At 43.2% G+C, this 20,924-nt stretch overlaps 1 protein-coding gene across 3 annotated transcripts in view; it reads left to right on the forward strand.

Annotated features, from left to right (window-relative positions):
* Positions 1-20,924, forward strand: part of Ptprg (protein tyrosine phosphatase receptor type G) — a 689,215-nt gene that overhangs the window by 556,038 nt on the left and 112,253 nt on the right. For all 3 annotated transcript variants that reach the window (XM_042679699.1, XM_042679701.1, XM_042679700.1), the window contains exon 8: positions 7,957-8,149. In XM_042679699.1, coding sequence (XP_042535633.1) covers positions 7,957-8,149 — 193 coding nt within the window. The remainder of the gene's footprint in view (positions 1-7,956; positions 8,150-20,924) is intronic.

Consider the following 20,924-nt stretch of genomic DNA (forward strand, 5'->3'; position numbering starts at 1 on the left):
ATGTGGCCTGGCTGGATCCTTGCTGGCTAGCTCCCTGAGGTTACAACTGTGGCATCTCCTGGAAAGAGCAACACTGGCCATCTGAGCATTAGCGCTTCAGCCCTTCCTGCCCTAGCCCTGCCAACATTCTTTCTGAAGTTAGCACAAAATGTTCGTTGCAGAAGGGATCAACAGCCAATTCAGAAAAGCCAAAAACATAACATTTAAAAAAATTAGGGAGTCTACTTGTGCTTTTATCCGAAAGCAAACATTCCTTGTCCTTTTCGTCTTTTGCTCCTCTCTTTCTCTTCGACCTCCATCTCCTCTTGTCTCGCAGGCCCTCACTGTGGGTGCCTGCGAAATGGTCACCCTTGAAAACACGGTCAGCATGAGTGTAGTGGTCAGTGAACACTGTTGTGTGCCGTGGTGTGGATTTCTTTGCCACTTCTGGAGTACACATGAGCTCTCCCTTGTTTCTTTCCTCCTTTTATTTGCTTGTGTGAGTCTACTTGGACATTGACATCAGTCCTGTCACCAGCCAACTCTGCCTCTGACATGTGTGGTGATCTAGATCAAAATGCACAGTGCTAATTGCTCTGTTAACCCAGTAGGCAGCATGTCCATTTTGTCCTACTAATCTGTATGTTTGGTGTTTTGTATGCAGTCCTGGGGCCTGAACTCAAGGCCTGAGCCCCCCTCTTCAGCTGTTTTGCTCTGGGCTAGCACTGTATCACTTGAGCCAGTGCTCCATTTTGGGATGGAGGGAAAGTAGGTGTTAGAGATGAGTCTCCCAGACTTTCCTGCCCTGGCTTCGAACCACGATCTTCAAACCTCAGACTTCTGAGTAAGTAGGAGCACCAGCATCCAGCTTAGCCACATTAAATTTTGACTCTAAATACCAGACAAGAATTCTGCTATGACCTATTTTCCAACCAAAATGGACCTTTTATTTGGTATGAGAAGTCAAAGGAGTAGGTCTAGCAAATGGAATTGGTTGCCTGTGATGTGTCCATGTCAGTCAAAGAAGATGATTGTCTTTGAATCCAGTGTTCTAAATTTATTATAGAACAAAGGTTCCCAAATGCTTGCTGCTTGCCCATTGGCAGCTATATCAATACTCCCTACCTGGCACTGTTGCCCCCTGTTGGTTAAAATGAGACACTGCTTATAATTTTCTCTAGCATGAATTTTATTTAAGTGTTTTGGTGGCACTCTCAAAACCATAGTAAGCTGGAGAGTATGTTTAACATGTTTGCCTTTGGATGCTTGATTCTTCTTTTTTTTTTTTCCTTTACAATAAGCTGGAATGATTGGGAAAGGTTTCTTTGCATTACCCATAAACCAAAGTGATCTTTGTCAATAAAGAATAGAAGATCTCTTTGAAGTTCATGCACTGAGCCTTGAAAGTGAACTGTCTGGGTTCTTTTCCTGACTCCATTCATCGGCCAAGCAAAAGGACTATTCAGTGCCTCAGGTTTTCCATTTGTGTATGTGGAATGTACATGGAACACCCAGTCTCCTCCCTGGTAGGAGGAGGTCATGTTTAGGCAATATGTAGTTGGCTTTTTCCTTAGTAGGTTTAAGTGATCACTCATACCACTGCCCAATAGAAATTAGGCAAGCTAGATAGATCATTGTACATTTTCTAGTAGCCAGGTGGAACAAACATAAAGAATAGGTAAAACTGATTTTCCCCCCCAGTGCTAAGTTTCAAACCCAGGGTTTTTGTGCATCTTATTGCTGAGCGGCATCCCCAACCCCCAAATTTATTTCAATAATGTAGTTTAACCCAGTATTGCAAAATATTAATCATTTCAGTGTAGGCTAGCCATGTTTCTAAAATAATATCCATGTGTAACCACTGGCTGCCAGTTCTGAGTTTATGAACTGTCGTGATTCTCAAGGTAATGACAGCTAAGTCACTTAATTCAGGAAGTTTCTGTTCCAACACTGCAAGATGTACTTGTTCATCATTAAGCCCACAGCTTTCTTTGTTAATTACGGTTGAAGCTCTTTCCCTTTCTGTCCTCCGCCTTCCTAAAATCACCTTTGTGCAAAACTCCCTGAGCCACAGAGGGACATGACCCTGTAGTTTTCTCACATTTTATTTTTATAGCTGCATTTCAGTGAGTAAGACTCAGGATGCTCCCAGCTATTGAGAATTTCATATTCCACCAATTTTCTAGTTTAATAATGAGGCAACACAACAGAACCTCTCCGGCCATCTCTTAAATGTGTCTTTGTGACCTTAGCTGAAACATTATACTTCTAGTGCTTATCCTCTAGTTTCTTGTTATGCTAATCAGGACTCTGGTCTTGTTTAATTGCCACTATACACACATCCCTTAGAATATTGTGCATATCAGCCTTTTAATGGTTCATAATTTTATTGGTCCTGGTTTTCTCATCTCTTCCTTCCAGCCGCAAACCCCTTACCCCATCATGAGGCCAAGAGCTCTTGTTCCACTGAATGGCATGAATAGGTTTCCTTTGATATGCACTGACAGATTAAAACTAATTATTCCTCTGTAATACTTTTATAATAAAAACGGGGTTGAAATGATTTATATATACTTCCAGCCAACACATTTACAATTCAAGGTTAAAATTGTTCTTGAAACAGGACCAGTTAAAATGCAATTACAACTCCCCAAGCAGGGATAAAAGAAAGAAATGTTTCACACATTCACTTCAAAAGTTAAAAAGTCAATTTAATAGTACAGAAATTAAAAAATAACTTTCATTTATTTTTACAAAATGATAAAGATTTCATTAGTTATCTTAAAGGAATGATGCATCCAAGTGTGCTTATTACCTACTTCTGGGAAAGGGGTAGGCCGATAGAGGTAGCAAGGGTTTCTGAGCCTGGAAGGGTGGGGGGGGGGGAGGGCGTGTCTTGTTCACACCACCCAGTCACCCAGTTCTTGCTGTTTGGGCCATAGCTGGTTTCTTTTCAGCATACCCAAAAGGGCTAATAGATCTATGCTGCAGTGCTAGCATACCTGGCTGGCATGCCTTCATCGACATCAGCTGTGGGAATAATTTAGAAATAATCTGCTGTGACCATATTCGGTTCCTTCACTGTGTGGCTGCTCTTCCCATGATTCATGTTGGGGGTATGTGTCCTGGAGTCTGAGAAACCGAGTCATCACACACAGTGTCCTAATCCCTACTTCACCTCTTGACTCCTGGGCAAGTAACTTCGTGTCTCTGAAGCCCAGTTTAAGTTCTGTATGTTTGTTGTTGTTGTTGTTTGCACAGTCCTTTCCATGTAAGTGCTCAGTAAATATTCTCTGACAGTGTTCATGATTTTGAAATAATAATATAGCATTAAGGATGTTATTTTAAACTAAATATAAACTTGAAAGCAAAATAAAAGGCACAATGCCTTTGTGCCTCTGATCACATAAAATAATATTTATCGAAATGAATTCCAGGAAATAGAAACAACTGAAAACAACAACAACAACAAAGAAACCAAAATGATTTCTGCACAGTGCTTGACACATTACTTAGTTTCTCAAGTAATGAGAAGGGAAAAGCAGCTACGGCATCTTCCCATTGTTGGAAGTGTCGAGAAGACTCTGACTGCTAGCAGTGAGGATAACACTAACTAGACACCTGCTGTGTGCCAGGAATTATTTCAAAGACTTGATGTATAGAAACTCACTTAGAAAGAAAAACACTGGTGAAAGGCAATAAGGTTATTACTCTCATACATAAGGACAGCAAAAGATGGGAAGATTCAGTAAGTTGACAAGGGCCCATCCCTTAGTCAGGTAGAATTCCAAAACAGGTGACAAAGATAGGAGTTTCAAAGTTGGAAAAGTTAGCTCAGTCAGATCATTAGGACCCCATAGTTAGGATGGAAGCCTGAGTTGGGTATAGTGGCAGATTTCTGTAATTTCAGCTTCTAGGGAGGTGGAGGTAAGAAGGAGCCAGACAGAACTTATCTCAATAACAAAAGTGAAAATAAAAGCTGGAGGGGTGGCTCTAAGTGGTGGAATGCAAGCATTGTGTGAGACCCTTTTTTCAACTCCTAGTATTGCATTGATTAATTAATTAATTGATAAATTATTATGGGACAGCTTTGAACAGAAATATGGCATGATCTTAGCAGTATTTGTAAGTTAACTGCAAAGCCTTGGAACAGATCTGGAAAGATCAAGTCAGTTAAGCCCTAAACATATACACGAGTCAGAAACCCAGAGAGACACAACTTGCTCCCATGTCACTTGGGACTCTGATGCCATTCAACTCCAGGGGTCCCCTTTCCATTGTGGCCTGGTGGTATCTTTGGAATTGAACATAGTGGAGGCCCGAGGCAAGGCTGGGAACTCAAGGACAACCTGAAGTTGTCACATAAGAATGCATCCATAGGGCTGAGAATGTAACTTAGTGGTAGCGTGCTTGCCTAGCATGCATGAAGCCCTGGGTTCCATTCCTCAGTACCACATAAACAGAAAAGTCCAGAAGTGGCTCAAGTGGTAGAGTGCTAGCCTTGAGTTCAAGTTCAATCTTGAATTCAAGCCAGGCCCTGAGTTCAAGTCCCAGGACTGGCAAAGAAAGAAAAGAATGCATCCATAGAGTTCTGCCCTAGGTGATTGCTGTGTACCTGTTTACACTCCCAGCACCAATCCAGAAATCATGGGGGTATCCACTCAGTGGCCAGACAGGAGGACAGTTAGCCAAGAGATAGGCTACTGGCAATTCTCTTTCCACTTAGAGGAATGACAGTGTTGGAGTGAGGCCTGTCACGTCACCGAAGGGCACTGAATATATCTGCCAAGCTTCTCCTCCTTGAACTCTTTTGTGCAACTGTCAAGAGAAGCTATGATCCAGTTGACAATATAATATCGCTCAGGTCATCAGTTCATTCAGAGCCGTCACAGTCTTTCTTTAAAAATCGGTGGGCACGTTGAGTTAATGACAAGGAAGAGGCCTGAGCTTTTAAGCCATAGCATGTCATTAAGCTGTAAGAGCAATTTAAGCAAAGGCATTTGCGTGTTTCATTCACAACCTGACTCTACAGTTACACTAATCTTCCCTGAAGCATCAGACAGAAACTTTTTAGAACTAAATGCTCACTGTGAAAGCGGGCAAGTGTTGTAGACAGTAAACAAACCTTCGAGTTGGATTGCTTGGGAGCCTCCTAGGCCATTCTGATGTGACAGAGATTAACCTATTCCAGGACAGTTCTGTCTTCACCAGAATATTTTCCATCTTACTGTGTGTGGTAGCCCAGTGGGATTTAAAAAGAGAAGATGTTTTTTAAAAATTACCCTTATGAGCAAATGCAGTCCTACTATTAAATGGACATATGTGAAAATGGAAGTGAGTAATTTGAGGGGATGGGTGGGCTTAGGAGAGATACCATGCATCCAGATGCACTGATAGGTTGAATTGAAACTCCTCTGTCCAATCACTTCAAATTTTAAGGTTTTTAACAAAAAGTAAAAGTAAATCACCCTTAAAGTGAAGTGATCCTACTTGATTAAACTCTCTCATCTCTATGGCTTTAATTTAAGCCCAGTTCCTTTCATTTGGCCTTCTCTAGATATGGAGAAGAGCTGGTCAGCATGTTCCATATACAAGGGCCTTTAATCAAATTATTCCTTACTCATCTTTTCTTCAGGCTAAACATGTCCACTCCCTTTAACCTTTACTCACAGGATTTATTCTTCAGCCTTTCATTTTTTTTAAAAGAAAGATTGTTTTTGGTCGTTCCTTGGAATGTCTCCATAGGGTCTTTGTTAATTCTTTCCATACACTTTTTGGACGCCATTTTCATTTTTTCTTAAGAAAAACAGAAGGGAAAACAAATTGGAAGTCCTCCTCCCCCCACACCCCTACCCCCAATGCATTCTGCCTGATTTGGGTCATACTATCAAATGAGCCGCAACACTGGGTTGAGGTAATTTCTTTCAACACTATAAGTTGTCTGTATCTCAGTGGCTCCTCTCGGGACAGAATGAATACAGAATAAATAGTTAGGTTATGAAAAAAAAATTCTGACAGGGTGCTGATTGTTCACATCTGTAATCCTAGCATCTCAGTAGGCTGAAATCTGAAGGATCAAAGTTTGAAGCCTGCTTAGGCAGAAAAGTTAGCTTTTCTTATTTTCATCTGTAAAATAACTATCCAAAAAACAGGCTGGATACATGACTTAGGTGAAAGAGGGACAAGCCAAGCAAGCCCTGAGCCCTGCGTTAAAGCCCTGACACAGGCAGAAAAGAGAACGTGTATTTTTGTCATTTAGGATTTTTTTTTGTCTTTAAATACAAAAGGAGGGGGAGTAAGAAGGAAAGTGAAGTTTGAATAGAGATGGTCTGAGCTGTTAGGAAAAGCAGAATAGTCCTAGAGAATTGAGGTCATAAGGAAATCAAAGGGCGCTCTCAGGCTAGGATGAGCTCTCAGGCTAAGAGAAACTATTACCTTGATGAAAAGGCACAAGAGGTTTCTTCATGCTTTATTACCATTTCACATAAGCGATAGCATTGGAGAGAGGGAGAATGATGATAGGTAAATCTATTTACTTAAATGATTTTGCTTGGCTAAAATCACTAGCAAATGCGTGGCTTTCTCATGCAAAGAGGAAGTCTCCAATAATTGTTGCTAGCAAATCATTTTCTGGGACGTTCCCTGAGGTTGTTTGAGAAACAATCGTGTTAGCTCTAGGTAGTGATTCTTTTTCTTTTTCTTTTTCATTTTACACTCTGCTGTTGACTGCCACCTGGTTCCCCAGAGCCAGCCACGGATCCCCTGCCCACCCCCCACCCCCTTTTCCCCCTCTTGCTTGGAAAGCTTTTTCTGTTCTGGTTGTCTTTGAAGTTCTTTCCTAGGGAAAAGCATTTCCATCTGCAGTCTGGAGGAAGGAACCAAGGGGGCCAGAAGTGTTCATCCACTTTTTCTCTCCTCCTTGTTTCCTTACCTCAAGGAGCTAGGGTTTGGGAGTTGGGAGTTGCTTTTCTTTGGTGACAAGAATCACGTGGTCCCAGGAGAACCAGTTTGACCGCCAGTCACAGCTCCATCTGTCACACACAAGCGAATGACCTTTGATAATGATCTCAATGTAGAGAACCACACAGAATCCCTTTTCATTTTAGAAATACAATCTCAAAACTTTGTATTCTCTCCCTCCCCCTCTCTCCCTTTCTCTCTCCCTCTCCCCCCCTCCCCCGCCCCTTTTTCTTTTCTCAGAAAATTTTGTGGGCACTCTTAGGGGAGACATTTCCTCCCATAAATAATAATGACAGCAGCCAATCTTGTATTGAAGACTTACTGTGTGCTAAGTGACCTACCTAGATTTAATCCTTACACCTTTGAAGACAGGCCTTTCAACAACAGATGTTTTACAGATGAGGAAACACAGAGCTTGAACAGATTGTCCAGGCTAGCACATCTCATGAATGTTGACTTGGGCAATGTTATTTCCCCTGTGTACCCTGGTCGGTGACTTGGTGCTTTGGCTGAGCTTGATCCTTTGTATTTCAGAAGCAGATTGTGATAAAGCATTAAATCACAAGTAGGTTTCAAGCTTTGTGTGGCAGGAACTGTTTTAGCACTGCGTCTGGACCCAAGAAATGTCAGGTAGATGCTCTTACGATGGTGTCCAGGTTATGGAGGAAATGGGAAGCTCAGAGAAGTGAGCCGGGCTGTGTAGGGGCCACAGAATGGGTGAGTGGTAAAGAATTATAACCAGGCAATATAGCCTTGCACCTTCCAATATAGCTGGAAGACAGTGCTCCCTTCTATCATACAATGATATCCTTTCCAGGGAACCCCGAAGAAAGGACTCTTGTCTTGGCTTCAAGTGCTCTGCACATCCCTGAGCTAGAGAGTTGCCTAGGTGAGGCAGGCTGGACAGACATTACACCCAGTTCCAGCAGGAATAGTATTCTTGTCACCCACCTGCTCTGGCTCAGAGAACTCCTAATGGATGTGGGTTTTCCCCCCTCCCTCTCTTTCTCTCTTCAGCTCGAGGCTTTTTATTCCATCTTCACCACCGAACAGCAAGACCACGTGAAGTCAGTGGAGTATCTGAGAAATAACTTCCGACCACAGCAGGCTCTGAATGACAGAGTTGTATCTAAGTCTGCCGTCCGGGATGCCTGGAGCCATGACATGGCCGACTTCTCAGACAACCCACTGGGGACAGAAGCCTCTAAAGGTAAATTCAGATTAAGTGCCCTGTCCAGGGAGAAGATTCCTTATCATAAATTACTTTAAATTAAAAGTAGTTTAAAGCCAGCCAAGAATTGGAACTTGATGTTAAGAGCATATGTTTCACTCTTTAAAAAAAAAAATGTCTAGATGATAAATAGAAGCAGTTGTGGGAATAACTTCAGTTAAATGGATAGGTTAAAAATTGTTCTTTTGACTAGCAATAGATCAGTCATTCTCTGCATTTTTACCTTGTCCTCAAAACTAATTAATAGTATCTGAAGAAAGCTCTTGGAGAATGTCTTACCTTTTTAACTCTGTCCCTGTTGAGATCAGTTTTCTTCCTCTGAGCTCAAACATCAGGAGCTTTGAATTACTTCCACTACCCAGCATGCAGTGCCTTCTCTCAACTACGCCAAGCAAGAACTCCAACACCAGCCTTGTTCTCCCACTGGAAGTTCACTGGCTCCTAAAACTCTTTGAGTTGTTTAATTCCCATATCTGATAAGCATGTGTTTATCATGTTTCAGGCATCTAAAATCATTTCTATTTCTACTTTCTCCGGGGAAACAAATGAGTTTCTCTCCCAGGGAACAAGAAAGTCTGATTCTACTCTTATCTTCTTCCTCTCTGGCTCTAGGCTTGATCAGAATTGTGGCTTAGAGCTTGGAAAATAATGGGGGCAGAATATTGATCAAAGCCCTAGTAGAGGGAAGGGAAGAATTCTCTTTTTATGTCAACAGATGAATATTTTCCAGTGTTCTCCTCCTTTGGGATTGTGAGCTTGGGGGACACAGGAAGATTCTTTATTAACACTGGAAATAGGCTGTGGTCTATTTGGTGTGGTAAATTAGGAGTACCCCACTCCCAACAAGAAAGACCAGTGTGTTACCATATAAACTTTGGGAATGAGACAAGGCATAACATGGTACTTTGTTAGTACATGGTACATTACACATTGTAAGCAACTACATGATGAGCACTTTGATGGTAAGAAGGAGCCCACTTACCACTTGTATACCTGGAAATTAGCTGAAAGAAAAAGAAAAGAGCGCTGAAAATCAAAATCCCAGGGCTGGATGTATTGATACATTCATGTATACCCAAATACTCTAGCAAATCAAAAAGTTAGCAAGGACCCAACCCCATCTCAACAAACAAGCTATATTTTAGCAGATGTCTATGGGAGGCATAGGTAGGAAGGTTACTTTTCAGTATAAGGCCTTTGCTGGGCAACAATTGCAAAATCAAATCCAAACAAACAACTAAAGCAAAAAAGGACTTGGATCATAGTGATGAGTGCCTGCTAAGTACTGAGCACAAGGCCCTGCGTTCACCAAGGACCACTATCCCCCCAGGGGGGGAAAGAATAAGCAAGGTTCTTTCCTTCCTGTCTGAAGGAAAAAAAATAAATCACAAAAAGTGAGCCGTTCTTGAAATTCAGGATGTTTGAGGTCTATTCTATGTCAAGGGATCATGCAGTGGAAAAGCAGGAAGTTCATAACCTTTGAGATTTCTCAGGTTTGCATAGGCAGAGAAAATTTGACTTTGTGTAATTTTTTTTAACTTAGCTTAAAAAAATAGAGAAACTATTTCCTAGGAGAAGCTAGGTCAGAAAAATGGGACTCTTCTGGTTTTACTATTTTATTGGAGGTCTGTGGAGAGGAGATACAAAGGGTGAGGAATTTCAATAATCTGTGGAGGGAAAAAATGTTTTCTAAACAACATAAAAATAAAGCTAGGTGCTGGTGATTCATACCTGTAATCCTAGCTACTCCGGATTCTGACATCTGAGGATCACAGTTCAAAGCCAATCCAGGCAGGAAGAGTCTTGCCCTGGCTAGGAGACTCCAATTAACCACTAAAACACCAGAAGTGGAGCTGTGGCTCATAGTAGTAGAGAACTAGCCTTAAGCCAAACACAGCTCACGGACAGTGCTTCCACCCTGAGCTCCATGACCAACCTCCCCCCCCCCCAAAAAAAAAGTGAATTAAAAAAATTTTAATTAAAATAAAAATAAACTGACCATGAACACAAGATCTGGATCCTCAGAATGGCTGAGAATGTGGCAGCAACTTCCTTCTTATAGATAAGTCAAAATGTTAGAGAAGGTAATGATGTTCCTTCATTCCCATGTCATACTAGACAAGATCTCCTACTGAAGGGCTTTTCTGGTTTTTGGCCCAAGCCAATGATGTGTGTCCTTAAGTATAGTGAGTCAGTTCATCACTCTCAAAGGTTGGTCCCAGTAATTGTCACGTCCAGTGACTTGTAAGATGTGTGAATCCTTAAAATGATTTGCGATCTCTCTAGAGTCACAGAGCTCAGTCCTATTTGAGTGTTGATATTGGAAGGGAGTAAAAACTTCCCTGATCCCCTCTGAAGGTTTAATAATGGAGTCTATGAAATAAACAGACACAACAGGCAGATTCACAGGACAAAAGCAATCCTGTTGTATTGCATGAGGCATCCCATGCAAGGAAAGCAAGCAGGAAAAAACACTCAGTAGAATATAGAAGCATGCACTCCTTCCTCAACAGGGAGAGAGAGAGAGAGAGAGAGAGAGAGAAAGAGAGAGAGAGAGAGGAGGAAGTGCTTTCTAGAAAGATAAGTGTTCTCAGAAAAGCAAGCAATAGACTGTGATGGCTTTGTCTAAACCTCCTGTCTTCTCTCCTGTGACACAGCCACGGCCTCCCGGTTGGTCAGACTCCAGGGGAGAGGATTCTTGACCACTGGACTCCTTCTGGAGACTGTGTTTAGTTTGAACTCCAAAGCTGCATGATGTTTGCAGAACCCCTGTGGCATATTATTTGAGTATAACATGCATGCAGCACAGTGTATGTGTAATGTGTGCACAACTTGTTTACTAAGTTACCACTCATATTCATAGCATCCCAGGAGTATCCCACCCCTTCAAACAATGACCAGAAGTACTTTTGCCTGTTTGTGCATTTCATCTTGATAGACTCAGCTGGTACCTGTGTGGGTGCATATATGCATACATGTGTGTGTGAGAGAGAGATACTTGGACTACGTTGGTTTTGAGAGTTAACTGTGTTGTCACATAGGATCACAGTTTGTTTTTCCTGTTATAATCCTCTGTGTGATTATTCCAGTATTTATTTACCCCTTAGAGCAGGCCATGAATACATTAATTACTTCCAAATTTTAATGACTGTGAAAAGCTATCGATCATGCCGTTTAGTGGACTCATAGACTCATAGGTATCTCCAATACACACACACACACACACACACACACACACACACACACATATCTACACATACACCTACTTGGGGTAATATGGCTGAATCCTCTGATGTATGTATGTTTAGGTTTATTAGAAGTTGCCAGACAGTCTCTGAATGCGACTGTGTCCCTTTTTTCCTGCCAGCACTATATGAAAGGTTTTTTTATCTCTCGATTTATTCTACATTGTACTATTCTAATACTAAGATTTCAATTATTTTCAATGCTGGAGAATCAAATTCAGAGCTTGCTGCCTACTAAGCAAATGCTTTACTACCAAGGTACATTCCCAGCCCTCCTATATTTTATAGCTTTTTAGAGCATAATTTATGTACTCTAAAATTCAAGTATTGCAAATGCTCAATTTGCTCATTGTTAGTGAATTTTATATGTGTGCAGCCATCTCTGTAATCCAGTTTGAGAACATTTTCAACACCACAAAACAATTGTTGCCCATTTCTCGTTATCTGTCTCTGACTGCAACCCCAGGCAACTCCTGGGGTTGTGTTTTTTTTCTTTCTTTAATAGTTTATTTTAGAGTTTATCTATGTTGTCCTGGACATCAGTAGGTCATTCCTTTTTATTGTAGAATAGTATCTCTACTGATTCTTTAATACCTGTTTTATGGAGGTTTATTCACATAAATAATCTAAGTGTGCACTTCAGTCATTTTTATAGTATATTCACACATTTGGACAATTCTACTATCTACTTCCAGTATCTTGTTATCACCCCCAAAAGAAACTTTTGAAATTAGTCACTTTCTTGCTTTCACCTTTCCCCAGCCCACTGGCCTGCCTTCTCTATGGTTTCCCTGTACTTTGTCTCCCTCCATGGAGTTATCTATTCTGGACATTTCATAGAAATAGGCCATACACTGGATAGCTTGTGTCTCTGGTTTGTTTGACATAGTCTAATACTTTTCCAATTCATGTGTACAAATCAGAAGTTAATTCTATTTTATGGTCAAAGAATATACCACCATATAGAGATATACTACTTTTTGCTCATTCTTGAGACAATTACTAGGTTTATCTACTTTTTGGTCGCTAGGAGCAATGCTGTTTAGAACATTTGTGTCCAAGTTATTGTGTCAGCCTATGCTTTCAGTTCTTTCAGATGGAAAGTCAGGAGAATTGTTCAGACATACCATAGCTCTGAAGTTTATAGTTCTGGAGAGCTTCCACACGTTTCCCAGAGCAGGAGTGTTCCATCAACTTTGTCTGAGGGCTAACACTTGTTATTATGTCCTTTTTATTTTAGCCAAACTCATAAAGATGAAGTAGTTTCCTTTTTCTGCTTTTGATTGCCATTTTACAAATGCCTAAGGATGCTACTTTGCTCTGATCCTGGGGCTTGAACTCAATGCTTGGACACTGTCCCTGAGCTTTTTGCTCAAGGCTAACACTCTACACTTGAGCCACAACTCCTCTTCCAGCTTTTTGATGCTTAATTGGAGATAAGAATCTCACACTATCCTACCTGGGCTGGCTTTGATTCTTGATCTTCAGATCTCAGGTTCTTGAGTAGCTAGGATTACAGGCCTGGGGCACTGGCGAGGGCTGACCACTTTTATTTTTAAATTCATTTGTTATAGGGGGCCTTCCTGACCAAATGTTCCTCTTCCCCCTCCTACCCCACCAGTCTCCCCAATGAGACTAAGGTACCTCAATTAATTCAGTCATGCTGTAGGCTACCGAATGGCCTAGAGAACTTAGATGATTGATTTTAGAAGCTTAACAGGAAAGAGGCAAGGCAAAGGAAGGATCTTTTTCCTTTCTTGCCATCTTTTGCAAGGAAAGACCTTAAAAGAAGGTGGTATTCTATGATCTTCAGGTGATTCAGGAGGAACAAAGGCTATCCAATTGGCATTCTCAGACAGACCTTTATTAGATGCACAAAAAAAGCTATTATGTTTCATGTATTCATTGGGCTATTATCATAGGAGAAAGAGAACTTATTTAAGGCAAGGGTCATGAAACTTTTTAGTCCCAGGCTAGATAGTAAATACTTTTGCCTTTGCAGGCCATATGGTCACTGGCTATTCAACTTTCCTGCTGTGGTATAAAGCCAGTGACAGGAGATATATAACCAACACGGTGTAAGAAATGTCTTCCAATAAAACTTTATTTATGCAAAGGGATCTGGGACAGATTTGGCCTAGAAACCATAGTTTAGACCCCATTCTCTCTAAGATGGCTGAACCCAAGATGGAGAAATTAGACTTGTTTTAAGGTAAACATTGAATATCATAGGTGGTAGTGGGGTTGGATACAGCTTGGTGATGGAGCATTTGGTTATTAAACACAAAGCCCTCGGGTTCCATCTCTTACAACCAAAAACCCCAAGTGGTAGTATGGCTCCTTTTGGTTTTGCCTTTCCAGTCTACTATCAGACTATAGGACCAATTAATAAATGACCCTCATTCATATTAGAGATACAACCAGAACTTCAGGTGATTGAATCAAACTTCTTAATTCCCTCCCCAAACCACCCACACAAGCCCATTCCCCTAATTGTGATCTTTACCTAGAGCACCATGTTGGGGAGTACCAGAGCACACAGGCACCCCACTTTATACCCTCCATCAGGGCGTGGGGGGGTCACTGGAAGGGAGGAAATAGAATACAGGTTTTCATTTCCAGTTAGGAGATTGGTAGACACTTTGGACACCAGACAGGAGGAAAAGTGATCTTAATACCCAATTGTTGCCGAAGAAAGACATAATGGATGTCATCCTTAAAAAAGAAAGCAAGCTTCAGTTCCAGTAAATAGAAACAACGTTTAGGCTCAGAGGATTGTCCAGGGACCATCCAATTCACCACGCTGCCCTTTGTTGGTAAATAACGTGGACCGACTTTAGGATTTAATGGGCTGTCATTTCAGTTATTCTGCAGCTCATTCCGGGCCATGTGGAAGAGCATTCCATGATGAGGGGCTGAATACTGTCTATTGTGGAGACTTTTGGAACCGTGAGCACAGAAAAATAACTTTCCTTCCAACAACATGAAACATATGGTTTATTAATTTAACGAAACCTGTTCATCCCACAGTGGAATCAAAACCACTTGATCTGATAATTTGATTCAATGGCTTAATTAAAGTGACACGGTGTAATGTAATGAAAGCAAAGGAAATAGAGAGGATACTGGGCCTCCTGAATACCTCCCAGTCTCATGAGCCATTGCCTCCTTTGGAGGGGAAAGGGAGGAATGGATTTTTGCTTGTCCTGATGGAAGCATCTATTTTTCAGCTACATTTACAATGCTAAAGATTGCTTCCTGATCCTGTTTCAGAGCAGTTTTAAAGGACATATACCAGTGTGGGGGGATGCTTGAGTAACTCGCCTATTTTAAATCAGAATACATTGAAGAACATCACATCTTGTACCTAAATTAGCAAACAAAGAAGTAAATCCATGATTGCTTTTAAAAAGAGTTTGACATTGAAATCATGGTTTTCTGCTATTTTGGGAGAAAATATTAATGTTGTTCTATTTTCAGTTTCATCATTTCCACTCACTAGATTAATGAGCTTGAATTACTTTATCTTATTAAAAGAAGCTGTGATATGAACATTTCATTCCTTTGTAGACAGCTGCTCTCCTGGAAACTGTTCCCAAAAAGTTGTCCTGGACTTCCAGAAACTTCCAGCACAAAAGTACTAAAAGTGAAAAACGGGTTGTTGGGTTTTTTTTATGCCATTCCCTGGAGACATTTTTCTTATCCTCCTTTCAAAAATAACTTGCATTTGCCACTGTTTTTTTTTTTTTAACTTTGCCAGTAGTTAAAACAGAAGGCAAAAAGTAGAACTACACTAAAACCATGGATTTTACTAGTATCATCTTTTGAAGTACCTACCATATTGTTTGTGTGTGTGTGTGTGTGTGTGTGTGTGTGTGTGTGTGTGTGTGTGTGTGTGTGTGTGTGTGTGTGTGTGTGTTGTTATACATACTGTCTTAGGCATACTAAGTGCTCTACCACAGAACTACAAGTCCTTGTTTTTGTTTGATAAAAAACCAACCCCAACCCTGCACAGATCTGATAGGCCTGTTCTTAGCAAAGGCCTTGGGACAGAAGAACCAGAATGGAACAGGATCTCCTTGGAGCTCTTGATCCTCTGGTCTACTAAATGCTGGATTACAGGTCTGTGCCATCATGTACAACTATATCTAATACTTTCAAGTGCTCAGGATTCCATGATGGTTGTGATCCTATGTAAATATGAAAGAAGTTGTGGCTTTAAGTTGAGCTAACACAGTGTGGTTTTTCAGGCATAGGTAATGTAAGCCTATGTCGGTCTGTCTCTTGTGGCCATACTGGTCCTTGTCTCTAGGTCAGCAGTGGTTTCTTTGTAAGTTGGAGGGCATCTGCCTCTGACATGGTTACTAGAGAATGTGCTTCCTGGCAGCAGTGTGAAGCCAGGGTGTTGGCACGTATTGAAACCTTCCCCGGGAACTCACACAGCACTGTGTGGTCCACACTGTCCTGTCCCCTCGCTAGCTCCCTCTCACATGTCAGTGCTTCCGTTCACCCACCACCCTCCGGTCCCAGCGGGCTTCCCTGGTGCTTGGAGGCCCTCGGCCTACGTCTGCCCCGAGTGACCTCTCCTCAGCTTCAGAGCTCTGCCTCAGGCTCCCTCCCTAGGGACATTTCCTGACTGCCTTGGCCTAGCCAGTTGGGTCAGGCCACCAGTACCATTTCTATATAGTGCTTATGATTTTGGGGGTGTTTTTCTCTTATGTATCTTCTCACTTCTGCAAAAGCTCCATGTCATCGGTAAGGAAACTGCCCCCCTCCAGCCTCCCCTCCCCACACTCATTGTACAGAAGGTACGCTGATCGGTGTTGCCTCCTTAAATATTGGGTTTAGATGGGTGGATTGGAGGAAGGACAGGACACAGATAGATGGTACGGCCAACATGTTGTACCCTTCCTCCTAAAGCAACGCACTTCCCCTTTCTCGCTAGCCAGCAATCACAGCCCATGAAAAGTGGGGCTCCGATGTGTTAGCTCGAATCTGGGTGGAGAAGAGCTGGGACCAGACTGTTCATCTTCTCCATTCCTCTCACGGAGTCTTTCTAGTTCCTGCATGCCTTTCTTTAGCATTTCACGCATCTCTGTTTAGGAATACTCAGGCTTTCTTGTGGCCTGAGAAACAGACTCACCCTTCCGCCCCTGAGAATCCAGCAGTGGACAGTCCATGTGGCTGTGTTTCCAGTCATCCTTTGCTCTTCTCTTCTCAACACAGCCAGCATCCTTCTGTTGCTGGCTCTACTCCTAAGCAGCTCTCTGGGTGGGTTTTGTGATTTCGAAGCACTGGCTTATACTGAAGTGCGTCTTGGCTGTCACATTTCACATCTCTGCCTTTGCAGATGATGCTAAATGCTGTCAGGTGTAGTTGAGCACCCAGCGCCGTGTAATTTCTATACGTCTGTGCTGGCACTGGAAACATTCTCCCAGGAGAAAGGATCTTTCTCTGTGAGAAATACGCTGACCATTTAAAACCAGATGTTGATTTGCATCTGCCAGCTGTGAAGTTTGAGCCCCTCAGAGCATTTGGACCTGCTTGGTAAAGGCAGCCAAGAAGCCCTGCTAGTTCAGTTGCTGTTCCATGTTTAAATTGGTGATCTCCACTGGAGACCACTAGAGGGTGCTGTCCACTCTCAGCCTAGGCTCAGCATGCCAAATGGCTCTGCCTTCTAGGCCTCCTTGATTAAGCCTTGTAGGAACTGGCATAGGGCAGTATCTATGAATAGGAGATCCCAGAAGCTTACCATATAGGACCATCCTTACCAAGTGACCAGTTGATTTACATGTTACACCAGAGGGTTGAAGTGAATCTGGAATGCAAGTGCTTCAACCACCTTACTCCCCCACCCAGCCAGAAAAAGGAAGAAGTAGAGATCCAAAACTAATCAGGCACAAGTCAGGTGCAAGTAAGGTCACTACCAAACCCATTTCCAGAAGACAAAGACCAAGTAAAAAACAAATGAGGCCTTACAAAATCAAATCATACTTATCTAAAATAACTTTTTAAAAACTGATACCTGCCCAAGCCAGGTGCCAGTGGCTCACACCTGCAATAATGCTAACTACTCAGGAAGCTGAGTCCTGGAGAATCCTGGCTCAAAGTCAGCCTGAGCAGAAACACCTGTGAGACTTTTATCTCCAAATAACCAAACATTTTTTTAAAAAAATGAAGTTCGTAGCATGGCTCAAATGGTAGAGCACCATCCTTGTGAGCAAGAAAGCCAAGCAAGTGTATAAGGTTCTGAGTCCAAGCCTCAGTGTCCAAAAAAAAGAAACCTAGCTAAGCCTGTTCTGGCCAGATAACTAGGGGGCATTTTGCCACATTCATTAGAATTACTTGTAAAGGTACTGCTTGGCTCTTACATTTGGTGTTTAGATCTCAGTCTTACATTGCTAAGGGCAGTTTTAAGCTCTGTTTTAAATGACTTGGCTTCTCTTTTCATAGCTGTAACGTCATCTTAGTTGTGAGCAAAAGGAGACCAGGTAGAGAAACACCGCTGCAATGCCAGGGCCCTGAGCCAAGTTCAAATTACATGCTGTGGATGCCCTAGAGAAATGAAATTCTCCCCTTCCTTTCCATACTGTCTGTGAATTGCTGAGTGTAGAATTGGGTCAGGGGCAGCGATAACTTCTCAAGTTGGCCCTCCTCTATGGTCAGGGCAACCACGTATCTGATACTCGTTTTTTGTTGAGAAACCTAGATATAATCACCATGTGATTGGATGGTATACGAAAACCTCCCCAGGTGGCAGGTTCTATCAGTTCACAAACAAAGGACTTAAGACTTGCAGTTGTTGTTCTGATGCTTGGTAGAGTCTCCCATGTCTAGCACAGCTTGACCTCTGGAAGAAAACACGCCCTGGGACAAATCCTGCTTTCAAAGCTAAATTTGAGACCTAGTCTCAGACCATGTGAGTTCTCTCTCCAATTTTCCCACCACAGGGTCCTTGTCCAGTCTGTTTGTCTGTCTGACACATCCCAGTCTTTTTCCTTCAGGCTCACTGTTGAGTTTTTAGTTCAAGTATCACTCAACTTAGTAAAGTTTCCCCAGCTACAAATCTAAATCAAGGTTTCCTATGAAACCTCCATATAACAAGAACACTGGCATTTCCGTTAGGAACATATCACTGTATAACCATTGGTGGTAGAAATATTGGACCCGTTAATTGTCTGGTAGATCCCCTAGGCCTCTTCTCATATTTATAATAAAGAATGTTTGAGCCAGGCACTGGTGGTTCACACTTGTAATCCTAGCTACTCAGAAGACTGAGATTTGAGGATCGCGGTTCAAAGCCAGCCTGGGCACGGAAGACCATAAATCTCTTACCTCCAATTAACCACCAGAAAACTGGGAGTGGTGCTGTGGCTCAAATGGTAGAGTGTTAGCTGGAGCTGAAGAGCTGAGGGACAGCATCCAGGACCAGAGTGCAAGCCCCATGACTGACACACACGCACACACACACACAAATTGATTATTCAGAAAGCCAGTTATGATATAGTGTTGTCAAAATATTTCAAAACTGTGGTGTTCCGATCTATCTGCTTCTCAATGAAGACATTTATCTTATAAGTCCTAGCAGGGGTCTAATAGCCATTAGACTCGGCCACTGGCAGTGTCCCATCCATCTTGCTAATACTACTGGTGTTTGTAGCCAACAAGTAAAATATAAAAGAATGGTAAATGTTTGTTATAGGTGGAAATAATCATGTCTTTTTTTTTTTGACCCCCTTCCAAGTTCACAGAGTTTGGTGAATTCTCTCCATAACCGTCCATTAAGAGGCTGCTTGAAGGTGGTCAGATGGCAGATGCATTTGCCTCTATCCAGGAGATCAGGGTCCAGGCCAGTCTGTGCTTATCCCCTTTTACCCCCTAACCAGAGTGTGGCATGTGGCAGGTGTTGAGCAAATAGGACAGTGGCTCCTACGGCGGGTGCATTTCCTGTGCTTGACCCACCTTGTTCCCAGGCTGCATCTGATGCCACCCAGCTGGTGACGTCCTTCATCAAAGCAGAGTGGGGTGGGCCTTGGTTGACGCCTTCAGCGCAGGTCTCTCAAGCCAGGGTAATGATGGACCCAGCAGCGCCACAGAGTTACAGGAGGATTTGAAGATATGATTTGCGAGGCCCAGGATCAGGTTCCTCCTTGGATTCATTGCTCAGCGTAGAGGAGAGGTTTAGTGATGCCTGGCATCGCTCTGTGTGTGTTTCCGTTGTCCCCTGAATGGCTTCGGGGGCCACCAGTTCCGCTGGGTACCCCTGATGATAGGAGGATGGTGATCAGGCTCGGTAGATTCACAAGGACCCCCAGGAGTTGGAGCTGCTGTGGAAATTGTCCAGAGACTCCCTGCTCTCATTGATCATCGAGACCAGAAGAACGGGGAGAGTGGCTGAGGGCTGGAGGAGGGGGAAAGAAGCTTTTGGCCCCAGAGGGTGGTTAACCCTCAAGGAAGCCCTTGTACGGAGGCTTCAGTGCGAGGCGGTGCTCGCCCTCCAAGCGTGAGCGCCTCGGACATGGGCAGGCAAGAGTATGTGCGGAGAGAACGGCTGTGATCACAGTCAGACGGCACTGGGTTCCAAGTGTGACTCCTCCACCCTCAGCCTTAACGCAGCACATCTGGGACCCCAGCGCTTAGGGAAGTCTAGAGGAGGAGATAGCCAGACCCTGAGTAGCCTGTGCTGGAAGTTACGAACCCAGGGCACACCAATCCAAAGTCCTGCCCTGATCACCTCCAGCACTGTCCCCAGACTTGGGGGGAGGTAACCCCCCACCCCAAAGCGCCAAAGATTCTAGGTTTGAAGTCCTCCCTGGTCTCTGTGGGGACGCTGTGTTTACTGAGACTTCTTTGATACAGCCCTTTAGAAAGCGAATCCTTCCCTGCGGCTGTTTCCTGGGCAGGTTCCCGAAGGACCTGAGCTGAGGGGGGGCTGTAAAGACAGGGCAGGCAGCAAAGCAGGCTGAGAGGCAAGGCTGGCTCCTAGCCATGGGGCTCCTACACCCCCTCACCCACAGCTCTGGTCTGCTCTCAGGGGGAGACATGGTCTGTGCTCACTGAGCCTAGGCCCTCTGCAGTCCCCACCCTTGTGGAGAGCACCAGGAAAGAGCAGAGCTGCCCCGAGGGGCTGTGTTGGGGCCATCCTCTCTCTGACTCCTCCTTGAGAGAGAAGGCCTGTTGTCTCTGTCCAGGGTTGATGTGGGGGGGACACTTAAACAATGACCAGTGAGAACCAGTGAGAAAATGATCCTTGATACAGACTTCGAATCCAGGGCCTCCACTGGGAGTCTCTGCATTGTTTTAAGGCGGCTGGGATCATGGGTCAAGGTGGATCTGGCAAAGTGCACCGTGTAGGAGTCTGTGGAAAGCAATCGGATCTTGGTAGGAATGGAACCAGAGCCCTCCCCTCCTTCCCGCCCCAAGAAGAGCAAGGCTGATGTCAGGACACTCCACAGGTGATATGTCCTTGAAGAGCCAGAGCTGGCACCTCCCACATGGATTGTATGGAG

Source organism: Dipodomys spectabilis, unplaced genomic scaffold (genome assembly GCF_019054845.1).
Source record: "Dipodomys spectabilis isolate Male_0828 unplaced genomic scaffold, ASM1905484v1 ptg000054l, whole genome shotgun sequence".
Taxonomy (NCBI): Eukaryota; Metazoa; Chordata; class Mammalia; order Rodentia; family Heteromyidae; genus Dipodomys; species Dipodomys spectabilis.